Source organism: Sporisorium graminicola, chromosome SGRAM_1, assembly GCF_005498985.1.
Source record: "Sporisorium graminicola strain CBS 10092 chromosome SGRAM_1, whole genome shotgun sequence".
In the NCBI taxonomy this organism is placed as follows: Eukaryota; Fungi; Basidiomycota; class Ustilaginomycetes; order Ustilaginales; family Ustilaginaceae; genus Sporisorium; species Sporisorium graminicola.
Genome location: NC_043719.1, coordinates 1,755,144 through 1,768,133, shown reverse-complemented (window position 1 = coordinate 1,768,133; position 12,990 = coordinate 1,755,144). Strand labels below are relative to the sequence as shown.

Genomic DNA, 12,990 nt, shown 5'->3' with positions numbered 1-12,990 from the left:
GTGGCTTGCAGAGAAGCTCGAGGGTCCGACCCTTACCACGCTCACAGGCGCTCAAGCTGGAACAAGAAAACTCCGGCTTTCGGGCTTCTTTCTGACTTTTTGCACCAATTCGCATCTTTGCACCGCTCGAGCCTTTTGCACATCTTCCAGCGTCCCCTTTACCTGTTTTCACCTTTCACCTCGCAGCTTGTCGCTACAACAACCATGCCGGTAGCGAGCAGTTCTCGGCGTCTGGTGGTGCAGCAGTCGCGCGGCGCCCTGCGAAGCATTTCTGGCGCTGCAACACAGCCTCGAGGCGTCTCTACGCAGCTGCTTCGTTCGAATGGCTCGTCGATCCGCGCCACAGCGGCAGGCTCGGTGAATGCAACTCGGAGCGCCAGTTCTTCTTCGAGCGGTGGTGGCGGCGGGAAGAGCAAGGATGATGGTTGGTCTCGGCATCGATCACAGTACAACTACGACCCCTTCACACTGCACCCAGAAGCAAAACACTACTCGTATCCGCTGGTCACCGCCGACGAGCTCGCAGCCCCTACCTCAACCAAAGTAGCGTCAAGGGGCCCAGGGGGGAGACCACGGGAGGTACGCATGCTAGCGCGAGACTTTATCCACGACAGCCTGTACAATCCGGAGTACGGGTACTTCACCAAGCAGGCGGTGTTGCTCCCTGACCCTGCGCCTGCGCCTGCCTCTGGCGGCGACGCGAACCCGGACGCAGAGGCACAAGGAGAAGGAGGAGGAGGGTATCGGAACGTAGGCGGCGAGCTGTATGCCGAAGAGATGGGTCTCCTGCGCCCTGCCGACCCGGGGTTCGACTTCAATTCGATCAAGAACGAGAGCGAGTTCATGCGCGCCGTCGAAGAACGGTATCAGCTGTTCGAGGAGCAGATCTCCATCCTCGTGCAAGATCACCAAAACACGCTCGACGCCGAACAGAAGCAACGGCAGTTCGACACTGATCTGCAGCGCGAACGCTCCGAGCGCCTCGCTAAGCGCGTTTCTGCCCCCGCGAAGACCGCAGCAGAGTACAGCGCCGCGGGGCTAGAAGCGGCGCAGCAGCGCGGTCGGGCGATGCGGGCGCGAGAAGGCGTCCAAGAAACCGACGTTCAGTCGATGGCTGCGAAGCAAGTGTGGCATACACCAACGCAAATCTTTCAGCCCTACTACGCCCACGCGATCGCACGGTACCTGGTGGCAGAGTACAAGCTGAACAACTATCCGTACGACGACCTGGTGGTGTACGAGCTGGGCGCTGGATCGGGAGCGCTCGCTAGAGGTATCCTGGACTACCTGGAGGAGTGCGAGCCGGAGATCTACACGCGCACACGCTATCGGATCGTCGAGATCAGTGCGCGGCTTGCAGGCGAGCAGAGACGCAAGCTCGCGCGGCATTCGCGCAAAGTGCAAGTGGTGAACCAGGATATTCTGAATTGGAACCAGGGTGTGGTGCAGGAGCCGTGTTTCGTGATCGCTCTGGAAGTGTTTGACAACCTCGCGCACGACGTGGTGCGCTTCAGCACGCTCGATCTCACGCCGTATCAAGCGGTGGTCAGCATCGACGATACGGGAGACATGCACGAGCTCTGGCACCCTCTCGACGATGCGCTGATTTCGCAGTATCTCAGCATTGTTGGACCTGCGCTCTCGCCACTTGCCTCGTCGCCGCTGCGGTTTGTCCCGCCCAAGGTGCGCGAGGTGGCAGCGAAGCATGCGCCGTTTTTCCCCAACCTCTCGCCGCCGCTCTTTGTCCCGACGAACGCGTTGCGCTTGATGCACAAGCTGAAGACACACTTCCCGCAGCACAGGCTGGTCATGTCTGATTTCGACAGCTTGCCCGAGGCGCTCGACGGCACCAACGCCCCCGTCGTCCAAACGCGCTACCGCGGCACAATGCTCCCCGTCTCCACCTATCTCGTCCTCCAAGGCTTCTTCGACATCTTCTTCCCGACCAACTTTGAGCATCTCCGCAAAATGTACAAGGCCGTCCTAACCCAGCCCTCCCCCACCCGCACTCCGCCCGCGGCAACGCGCGACTTCTTCTCGGCGCACCACCCCTTCACCCACCCCTCAGCAGCAGCACCAGCGCCAGTAGGCGCCGGCGCAGGCGCCAGCAGGGACAGAAACGTCAAGATCTACTCGCACGCTGCGTTCTTGCAACGCTACGCCCAGACCGAGAAGCTCCAGCTGCGCGACGGCTCTAATCCGCTCCTCTCCTGGTACGCTAACGCCAGCTGGTTCCTGTCGTGATTTACTTTACCCAGGCCAGTGCAAAGAGCAACTCATACGTCTACACCGTGTCTTTTGCCTGTGGCCTGTGTTTGTGCATCAAACGGCTCACTCCGAGTCAATCTGTGAGAACGATTCGTTTTCAAAGCGGCTTCCACTTGCCCGTGGATTTCTTTTGCAGCTGCGTTAACTTACAACACAATGAAGCACGGCCCACACTCACTGCTCATACGCCCTTCCCCTCTCCTGCCACAACTCCGCCCGCTCCCTAGCCAGCTCCTGCGCCCACTTCCGAATCCTCGGATGCCCCACATGCGGAATACTCCCCTCCCAGAACGCCTGCAGATCGTCGATCCCATACCTGCGCTCGTACTCCATGGCCTGTAAACTAAGCTCGAACCGATCCAGGTCCTTGACCAGCTTGCTCTCCTTGGTCTCTCGCGCCTCGTACTCTTCCCACAGCGCCTCGATGCGCAACCCGGCCGCACTGGACCCAAGCAGATCATGCACAAAGTACTGGATCGCCTCCTTCTCCCTGCGCATCTTTTCGTGCTTGTTGACACCATCCAAGGGAGTCAGATCGCCCACTTCGGCTTCGGCCAGATCATGCACAATGGCAAGCTGCACGCACTTGCCCAGATCAACGTCGGCCTCAGCCGGACACAGCAGCGACAGCATCGCCATGCGATACATATGGTCTGCGATCGACTCGGGAGCGGGGACACGGTGGTGCAGCCAACCTGTGCGTTTGTTGGTCTTGAGCTGCTCGACGACATGCATGAACTTGATCACTTTCGACCAGCCTTCCTCCGTCTCTTCCTCTTCGCCATCCTCGTGCAGACGGAAGCTCGTGTCGGCATCAGTCTGAAACAGCTTGAGCGGGCGAGGGTGCTGCGCTGGGTCGCTCTCCAGCACCGTTGTCGCCGAAGTGGGCGGCGGTGGAGCTACGTAGGGCGGGCGTGGAGAGCGTCGACCAAAGCTGCTGGGCGTCTCTGCGCCAGATCCTGGAAGCGAAGGTCCAACGGCGACATCTTGAGTGGTGCGTTCGGCTGGCACGACGGTCGACTTGTTCGACGTACTAACAGAAGGGATGCCAAGACCAGTGGCCACGGACACCGCGATGGACTCGGGAGCCTTCGTGGTCGGCGAGACGCTACGGGTACCCGCAGCTCCGGGCATGTGGAAGCCTCGAGTGATGACACTACCTGGGAGAGCACCTTTGTGCTCTGCATCTTTTGCTCCAGGTGCCGCAGGAGTAGCAGCATCCGCAGGAGTAGCTTCTCTCTTCAAAGCGCCATCGCGAGAGATGGGTAGGGCAGACGTGCCCGAAGGGGCGGTCGCTGTACCGGTCGCTTTGCCAGCGCTGACACTGGTGGACGCATCGTCGGCGTCAGGAATGGTCGCCAGCTTGACGTGAGGCTCAGGCTCATAGATGCTGCGGCGCAGAGCCTTGCGCAGCGAAGGCACCATCATCTTTTCCTTATACGGCAACGACGTCTTGGGCTCTGTCTCAAAGCCGCTCGTGTCATCCTTGAACGAGCCATAGCCCCACGTCTTTTTGCCGATCGAAAGCCCACCAGAAACAGTGGCCGGTGCCTGCGTAGTAGCTCCGGCGGTGGTGGCGGCGGCCGCTCTTGCTTGCAAATGACGATCGAAAGCCGAGAAAGTACTGGTCGAGCTCGAATAGTCCGGATCGATCATGGTCGCCTCGCGCAACGGTCGAGGTCCAATACCGCTGCTGGCAGCAATGTACTGCGTGGGTGGGGCGACAGCCATGGGTGTCGAGCGAGCGTCGTTCTTGTCGTCGCTGTCTTTCGCAAGCGCCTCCGCCGCGGTTGGAGCACTTGCATCGTCTGAGCCGACCTTGCGCTTCCACAAATCCCATTTCTGGTTGTCTTCGTCGTTGAGCTTGTATTTGTGCTTACCAGCTCGTCGCGCTTTCGCCTCCTTAGGCGACCACAACGACCGGTGCGAGGGAGCATTGGGAGCGAGCAGACCAGAGAGTCGCACTTCAGTGTCAGCATCTTCTTTGGACATGTTGCTGATGCGCGTTCGAGACGAAGATCTCTGACCGCGAGAGCTGCCAGCGACCGCGCCGGAGACGTGCGACTGCACACCCTCGATCGCCTCGCCACCTTGGCGACTCGATGGCGTCGTGCTGGACGGCAATTGCACGCTCATGCGCCGAGACGAGCTGCGGAGAGAGCCTACAACAAAGGAGTCCGCGTCCACCCCATCGAGGTCTCGATTGACGGCCGAGGGCGGCGGAACACGAACGCGTCCGTCCATGCGAAGCGAGGCCGGGTCGAAGCTGGCGTCATCAGCACGAGCACGAGCTAGCGACGACGCGAGCGTGTGCATGGCACTTTGACTGGCCGCAAGCGCACTGAACGAAGCTGCACCAAAGCCGGGTGGAACCGCGTCCTCGTCATCATCCGAGGAAGAGCTGCGGAAGTCGTCGGAAAGAGAGCCAGAGCCTGGTCCACGTCTATGACCCGGTTGGTCGACAATATCGTCTTCGAAGCCGGGGAGCGGGTCGTCCGCCTGACCTCTCGGTCTGCCAGAAGCACCGGTTCGCAGACCGGATTGAGACATCTCCACTTTGTGTCGATCGCTGTCCTCGGGTGACATTTGTGCTTCTTCGGCATTGCCGTCCTCATCCAAGTCGACGTCCTCTGCCTCCTCGTCGATTTCAAATACAGCATCAGCAGACTCGTCGACGAGAGGCAGCTTGGTATGATGAGCACGACCGGATAGCGGACCACCATTTGATCGTTGAGCAGAGGCTTCGGCATCATCATCATCGCCATCCTCATCGTCGGAGACCACCGTATGGTCCACGCGATCCTCAGTCTCGGCAAAGGCGACCTTCTTTTCGGATGCCTTGCGTGACCTTGGGCTGTCCGAGCCACCAGCACCGGATGCGGTCCTGGGGTTGGATGAAGCACCTGAGCCAGACGAGCGGCCGCGACTACTTTCCTCGGTGCTGACGGCAGTACTGCGAGTAGCTGGCTTAAGAGGCTCGGCAGTGGAAGGAGGTGGATCTCTAGGACGAAGAGTGACCTGTGCAGAAGGCTCCGCAATCGATCGAGGCGAGATCAGCTTGCCACCGACAGATGGCGTGTTCTCGTCAGCATCACGGCCGTCATCGACGTAGGCCATTGCTGGACGCTTGGCAAGCAAGGAGGAAGACATGGCAGGAGGTGGGTTGAACGTGCTGTGGGCAGGGCGACCAACTCGGCCACGACCCAAATCTTGGATGGCTTCGGAGGATGGCACCAGGTTGGCGCTGCTGATTGCATTCGATGGCGGCTGTTGCTGCTCGCCCTCCGGTCGACGAGGCTCTCGAGGTTCCCGGGAGGATGATCCGCCACGCTGTCGTGAAGGTTGGCGACCTCGACCTCTATGGTCCATCTCGGCGTCTTCTTCCGTGTTGATACTGCTCTCGCGGAGCCTATGTTGCTCTTGTACGCGAGCTCCACCATTCCTGGCTGGCCACGCGTCCTCGTCTGAGTCCCCGATCGAGTTGGCAGCCGAGTTGACGTTGGAGTTGGCGGCGGAGGGCAAGGCGGAATGATCGCCTTGAGGATAACGCTCGCGCAGACGACGCTTTTCGGCCCAGTCCTGCATCTGGGGCGGCAATTCGCGACCGCGCATTGCGAACGAGGCACTGAGACCGCCGAGAGATGAGGCAACTGCGGGTGGTGCGCTTCCGTTGGTCGTGGCAGCGGTACTGTTGCTCGTGCTCGGGTTGGTGTACGTCGGACGTCTTTCGAAAGCCGAGGGTGGGAGATCTGAATACTCGTCGGTGATACTGTCGCGACGTCCGCTGCTGGCGACACTGCTTTGAGCTCCACTGATGTCACGAGGCGGAGCACCACCAGTCGATCTAAGATGGTTGTCAGCAGCAAAACCCGAAGAGGCGAGAGCCGGCCCTCCCTGTGTGCTGGCACCTGCAAAGGTGTTCGCCGGTCCTGAGGCACTGAGAGGTTGCGGCTGTGGCTGTTTTTGTTCGATAAGCGCCTTTTCGATCAACGAGGCAGTGGAACCGTTGGAAGTGTTGGACTTGCTCTGCTTGGGCAGTTTGGTGACGGCAAGGAGGGTCTCGGCTTCTTCTCTGAAACGCTTTTCGAGTTGCTCCATCTCGCGTCGCTTCTGACGAACAAGCTCGAAAACCTCGGCTTCGGCTTTGGAGCGCATGTCCTTGAGTCGCTCGATGGCGACTGAGTCGAGCTGGGAGGCCAACGGGTTTGTAGCAATGGCAGAATTAGAGGAAGATGCAAGGTTCGAAGGAGCAGGCGAAGCTCCGGCACCAGGCGAAGTGGGGGCATTGGCCGAGGAAGAGAAGGTTGACGAGGGTCCACTGATGTGCGGTGAAAGCGGGGAGGATGTGATGAGATGCTGAGGCACAGCCGGCAACGTATACGCAATGGAGCTCGTACCTGCGTTGTAACTCGAGTTCCTCGCGTGTGCAGCAGCGGCCGAAGGACGAGTCGGGGTCAGATCGCGTCTCCTATCTGAGACAGAGGGAACGGTCGCGCTACGGTTCGCCGGGTCGATGAGAGAAAGGTTGGTACGAGGAATCAAAACATTGAAGGCCGGGGAGAAGGCCTGGCTGGAGGCTGCACTAGAAGCTTGCTGCGGATCCAAAGCATCGGGTAGGATCCAGACCTTCCGATCCAGCGGCCGCACTAGCGGCTCGTTGGTTCGCGCGGCGTTGAGTCGATCGGGCTTGGCGGCCGCTCTGTCTCGCGAAGGCGATCGGAACGTCCTAGCTGCCGTCGGACTGACTTGACTGCTCGATTCCCTCGAGCTATCGGCAGCGAGGGAAGATGAAGTGTTGAAGCCCAGAGCTCGTGCCGGACCCGGGGGTGCGGGCTTGCTGGCAGCATATACGACGGTATCGCAGTTCAAGCATTTAGCGCAGGCAATGCTGGTGTTCTCGACAATGGTGACAGTCTCGCGGGAGGTGAGCGCGGGATACTGGATATGAATGGCGTCATCGGAGGCGAGCTCAGCAAGCCAGGGAGGTCGACTACCACCAGCAGTACTGACAGAGGCCGGCGAAGATCCAGGAGCGAGGTTGAGGCGCACGTTGAGGCATGGGCAGGTCCATTGCTGTCGTGCAGCTGCTGAGGAGGAGGAACGTGCTAGAGCAGAAGACAGACCCGAGCTGTTCGGGGTGTCCGTGATGGCCGCTGTCTCTGAAGTATCCCCCTGATGCGGCAAGAAGCTGGAAGGCATCTCGTCACCGCTGTAGTCACTCGTCGCAGAACGCCCGCTTTGTTACTGAAAACACGATGGCTGTATGAAGGTCTTGTCGACAACGAGCCCAAGAGCGAACAGCTTTCGAGTCCAAATGTCAGGAGCGGTGAGCTGGTGGGAAGCGCTCGACAGCTGCACCTTTGTGACTGTGCAGTGCTGTAGCAAGGGGAAGGCGATGGTGAGGAGGAGGTGGGTAGTCTTGCTGTCGACGAATGAGATTTTCGTTGGGATTGGATAGAGACGGAAGGAGGTGCGTGCGTGTGCGCCTTTTTTTTTCCTTTAAAGTCACACGACGGCAGGCAGATCTCAGAGCAAGCGGCGCGCTTCCTATGTAAATAAATTAGGTATTTCATTCTTCGATGAATGTTGGGTGCAGCAGGGCGAGGTCGAGTATTTCGTCTCCAAATGCCAGAAAAGATGAAGAAAGAGACATGTGGTAACTTAGTTGTGGGTATTGTCCTTGTCATCGTCGGCGCTGTCGGCATCTCCGGGCTTCGGTGAGACTCTCCTTTCTGAATCGACGGCTAGTTAGCTGCGCAGGAGACGCGCATCAGACATTCGCAGCGTCCCTGTCTTGATCGCCGCCGCCGCCACCTTCTCTGCCCGGGACAAACGCAGGAAAGGGTAGTCCACGATCCAGAGAAGCTTTCAACCTCGATCACAGGCACAGCCATGTCACAACCTTCTGTTTCGGTATGTGTAGATCCCCGGCGGATCGTAATGGTATATTAAAGGGCTGCGCTATGAAGGCTGCAAGGGGTAACATGATAAGTCGCAGCGTGAATCGTGACGTCGTAAAAGTACATAGGCTGGCTAGAGGGGATCCGTGACATGTGTGTGTGTGTGTGTGTGTGTGTGTGTGTGTGTGTGTGTGTGTGTGTGTGTGTGTGTGTGTGTGTGTGTGTGTGTGTGTAAATTGATGAATAGCGTGATCGTGAAGAAGCTTCTCACCAGCCCTTGTGGTGGAAGCTGCCCCACTCTTCCGAGTATCGCTTCGGCTTGGGTTCGCCTCCGTTTCGCGAATCGGTCCTGGGCGTGCCGGTGCTGGTCAGCGGTCGTAGTGCGTTGCCATTGAGCACACTGTCTCGGCGATGACCGGGCGCAGAAGTCTGCACCGGCGCTTGGTTGAGGGGAGCCATGGGAGCACCCAGGCCCATCATCCTCGAGCGGCTTTGACGCTCCCACAGCAGGTTCTGGCGGAGCGACTCCGAGAGCTCGTCGCGAAGCATGTTGCGACGTGTTGTGCGCGGCGTCTGGGGAGCCGCTGCCTCGGGCAGGTTGAGCGACGAGCGAGGACGCGAGATCGAGACGGGTCCATTCATGCTGCTGCGGGTTCCGCTCTGTTGCATCGAGCTGTGACCTGAGGGAAGGCCTTCGCTGTTGGAACGCGAGCCCGAGCCGAGTGCGTCTCGCTGCGCTACGGCGCGCAAGTGTGTCTGCTGATCGGAATGACGCGAAGCCAGCGAGGGCGCCGACTGACGAGGCTGACTCTTGGACAGGTTGGTGAGGGAAGCGCGCGAAGGGATCGCGAAGTCGCGATCGTCCGGACTCACTTCGAGACGCAGCGAACGCGACGAAGCTTCACGATCCAGCTGCACGTCAGCAGTTGACTTTGGACGCTGCAGCTGCGTCTGCGCTGGCTCATTCGCGGTGCCGTTCGAGGTCGAGTTGCGCTTCGAGTGCGCCTTCATGTTTGTCAGTGCATGCAGACGAGCCAAGGCCATGCTACCGGGTCGGCCGAACGAGGCAGCTGCGACGGGCGAGTCGGGACTGCTTGCGCTGCCGTCCGAGTGGTGGCTTTCGCCGGCGACGCTCTGCTCCTCGTGCTTGGCTTTGCCTCCGGTCGAAGAGCGTGTTATATGCGTGTCGAGCAAGGGCAGAGCCACGGCGCTCTTGCTCGTCTTGAGCCCCGCCAGGCCCGCAAATCCGCCTTCACGCAACGAGCGAGGCGCCTGGCTGGTGCTGTCGTTGCTGCCACGGTGAGCGCGAGGGCGGCGCACAGCTGGCGGTGAAGCAGCTGCCTCGGAAAGCCCGCGTCGCGACGACATGGAAGGTTTAGTCCTCAGGTCTGCGGCTGAGGCATGAGGTCGGCCTGCTAATTGACCAGGAGGAGAGTGCTGCTCGTCGGGGTGGAAGAGTGAACTCAGCAGGCCACGGACAGGCTCGGCAGGTAGGCTTGGTTCGGTGCTGCTGTTCTCGTCGGGGGCAAGCAGACGAAGATCGGCGGCCGACTTGGAGCGGATAGGTTGCTTTTGGAACATGCTCTTATGTCGCTCTTCTTCTTGTCGCTTGCGCTGCGCGGCCTCGGCAGCTTGGCGGGCTCGACGCTCTTGCTCCTCCGCTTCGCTGTCGCTAGCCCACTCGTCGTCATCGTCGTCGTTGTCGGCAACCTCGACCTTGTCGGCATCCTGTTTCGACGTGTGTGCTGTAGCAGCCTCGGACTTGGCTGGAGCAGGCGCTGCCTTGACTTCGTCGGCATCGTCGCTGCTCTCGTCTTCGTAGTCCTCTGAGTCGGTCTCGTCACCACCCATGGTGAATTTGACCGGCGCCTTTCTGACCGTGGTTGCAGGTGCCTTAGTGGCCGGATGCTCTTGCGGTACAGGCTTGCGTGCCACGGCGTGCGTGGGGGCTGGTGCGGGTTCGGGTGCGGCTCGCGTCATGGCCAACCCGGATAGCAGGTTGTGGCGTGGCGCGGGTCGAGCCGGTGCGCCGCCAATCCTGTCCGAGCTCTTGCTGTGTTTGGCGGCGCGCTGCAGGCCCGTCGAAGACTTGGATCGGTGCCCGGCATGAAGACCTCCAGCAGAGCCTCTGGTCCTGATACGGGCTTCGCTGGTGCGGCGGACACCAGGACCGCTGGCTGCTGATCGATTCGACGTCTGTGTCGAGGCACTGGAAGCGGAGTCGGAACGCATCATGCCGAGCGATGCGCGAGCGTCACCATGTGACTGCACAGGTGCCGCTTCGGGCTGGACTGGCGAAGGTGTTCCTCGCTTAGCCTGAGCTTGTTGCTTCAATGAAGATGCGGCCGGAGTCGGCTCAGGAAGGCCTCGAGGAGGTGGCATGAGCTGCTGCGACGAAGAGTACGCTTCCACCGCCTCAGCATCCGTTGTCTCGGTGTGACGAGGAGTAGAGGCAAATGCAGATGCAGACGCAGACGCAGCTTGCAGGTGGCTGACATTAGCTGCATCAGAAAGCATCGTCTGTGATCCTTGTCGGGAGATGGCCCCAATGGTAGGCGCCAAAGCCACTGGGATCTTGGTCGGCGAAACAGGGCCGCGCGTCTCGGGTGCATTGCAGTGTTCATCGTCTACAGGAACTCGGAACGTCTGAAGGGAGACGGGAGTAGTTGACACGTTGACAGTAGACGGCTCGAGGGCATTGCGCAGGTGCGACGAAAAAGCTGCCTGGGCGATGCTCGAGCCCTTGATTGGGCTCAGCTCAGCAGGGGCGCTGTTGCTTTCGGCGTCGTCAGGCTGGTTGTTGTGGCTGTAGCGACCACGAGGAGCATCCAACGCACCGGTGCTCGCATTCATGTGTGCATCGAGCTGAGGCATGCTACCCTGCTTGCCACGAAGCGAAGCAAAGTTGTCGGCACGACTGGTGAGAACGAGGCTCTCGAGTGCTGCTTGGAAGCTAAGCGGACGACGACGTGATGCCCCCTCCTGGTTGCGCTGCTTGACGCGAGCCTTGCTTCCAAAAGCGGAAGAGGATGAGATGCCGCGCTTACGCTTGGATCCGTCAGCGTCGATCTCAGCAAGGTTGGCTCGGCGCGAGGCTGCGGTCATAGCACGACTGGTGCGCTCTGCGATGCTCTCTGCGAGCTTCTGGGATGGAACCGCACGCGGAGACTTGGCAGAAGCTGTAGAAGGACCGACGGAGGCCGCGCTCGATGAGACTGGCGTGGACGGCCTGCTGTTTCGATCCAGTCTGACTCGTCTCCTTACGGGAGAGGATACGGGCGCTGATGGGGCCGGTGCGGTGCTGGAGGAGGCCACGTCGCTTTCGCTGTCGGTAGAGTAGTCGGAGCTATTGCCATCTTCAGGATCCGAGAGGGCGCTGCTCGAATGAGCTGCAGCAGCAGTAGCAGCAGCAGTTGTAGTGGACGAGAGGCGCACAGGCTTGTAGCTACCCGTGATGCTGTTGGCACGGCTGATGAGCGGAGTGTCGAGCGGAGTAAAGTCGGTGAGATCTGAGAGCGAGGTTTCTGGTGGGAGAATATGCGCCTCGCGGAACCACAGACGCCAGGAGAGGTTCTCGAGACGTCGACCGGACTCGAGGGATTCTGCGCATTTGGTGAAGACGTTCCAAAGGTTGGCGAGTTGATCCAGATTGAGATCGTTCATCTTGAGCACATTGTCCATGGACAGCGCCAAGACGGGATCTGGGAGTGAGGTCGGCATGCTGTGTGAGCTGTGCGGCTGCGTCAGCAGGGGCAAAGCAGGTGTGCAAGAAGAGGCGGAAAGAGCGAAAGAATCGGGCGCTGCACCCTTGTGCATATTACAGCGTCTGTGTGGCCATTCCTAGGCGACTGCTTTGCAAAGGGTTGATCGAGTGGAAAGCCAGAACGGCCGGGCGGGCTGCAAGAGACTGGTGCCTCTGGACGTAGATGTGCGTAGCAGGAAAGAAAGAGTCGCGCCGAATGCTGGCTGCTCCCCTCTTGCTACTGAGAAAAGTGAGCTGACCAAACGCGGTGACAGGGCAGCCTGGGGTGTTGACGATGACACCGTATCGGTAGAAACGAGTGATAGTTGCAGATGCGATTGGTTTGAGACGAGTGATGGGGGGGTGCTGGTGGTGGTGGTGGAAAGGAGAGGTATAGTTGAGATTGGAGGTGAAGGCGAAAGGGTGAATCGTAAGCGTACGGCTCCTCAGCTCGTTGCTGTACCAAAGCGGAGGAGGGGAGCGAGATTTGCGGATCTCGTTTGTCGCAGGAAAGAGAGGGAGAGAGGGTGCCGAGAGAGTGACACACACTGGCTCAGCAGAGGCAGAAAAGAAAAAGAAAAGTTGAATCTATGTTTAAGCGGAAAAACAGGGAGTCGAGCTCTGCTGAGCCCATCGACCGGTGAGCATCTGAGAAGAGGAGCGTGAGAAATCAGCCAAACCCACCGGCTCAACTCTGTTCAAATCCGATCAACGCGTGGGGTCTGGCAAAAAAGGTGGACAAATAAGAATTCATCTTACTCTTTCGAGAGCGAAAGGCACTTGGACAGTCAATCCGACGCGGTTGACAGTGGAAGCGCGGCAAGTGGCGGAAGGCGACCGACACTCGCGACGAAACCGAAGCGAAAGCTTGTGGCTCTGCCGCTTGATGCCGTCGTGTTCGCCTCCCTCGCTCACAAAACGGGACTGAGACACAAAAGCAGCTGACAAGGAGCTTTCATCGATCCTTGGGTGGATGGCATGGGTCATGCTGGTCGGCGTGGGAATGCACCGATGGTGGGGAGACGACGCCAAAAGAAGACATTAACTGGAGAAAGAGAAAACTGTGGGAGCGAAATGTGG

General features: G+C 59.7%; 3 protein-coding genes across 3 annotated transcripts; 1 reads left to right on the top strand and 2 right to left on the bottom strand.

Moving 5' to 3' along the window:
- Nucleotides 1-204: 204 nt before the first annotated feature.
- Nucleotides 205-2,244, top strand: EX895_000645 (uncharacterized protein; the record flags this gene model as incomplete). Its single annotated transcript, XM_029881246.1, has 1 exon — nt 205-2,244. The coding sequence occupies one exon, from the start codon at nt 205-207 to the stop codon at nt 2,242-2,244; it is 2,040 nt and encodes a 679-aa protein (XP_029742632.1).
- A 198-nt stretch (nt 2,245-2,442) lies between these two features.
- Nucleotides 2,443-7,467, bottom strand: EX895_000644 (uncharacterized protein; the record flags this gene model as incomplete). Its single annotated transcript, XM_029881245.1, has 1 exon — nt 2,443-7,467. The coding sequence occupies one exon, from the start codon at nt 7,465-7,467 to the stop codon at nt 2,443-2,445; it is 5,025 nt and encodes a 1,674-aa protein (XP_029742631.1).
- Nucleotides 7,468-8,435: 968 nt separating this feature from the next.
- Nucleotides 8,436-11,888, bottom strand: EX895_000643 (uncharacterized protein; the record flags this gene model as incomplete). Its single annotated transcript, XM_029881244.1, has 1 exon — nt 8,436-11,888. The coding sequence occupies one exon, from the start codon at nt 11,886-11,888 to the stop codon at nt 8,436-8,438; it is 3,453 nt and encodes a 1,150-aa protein (XP_029742630.1).
- Between the last annotated feature and the right edge of the window lie 1,102 nt (nt 11,889-12,990).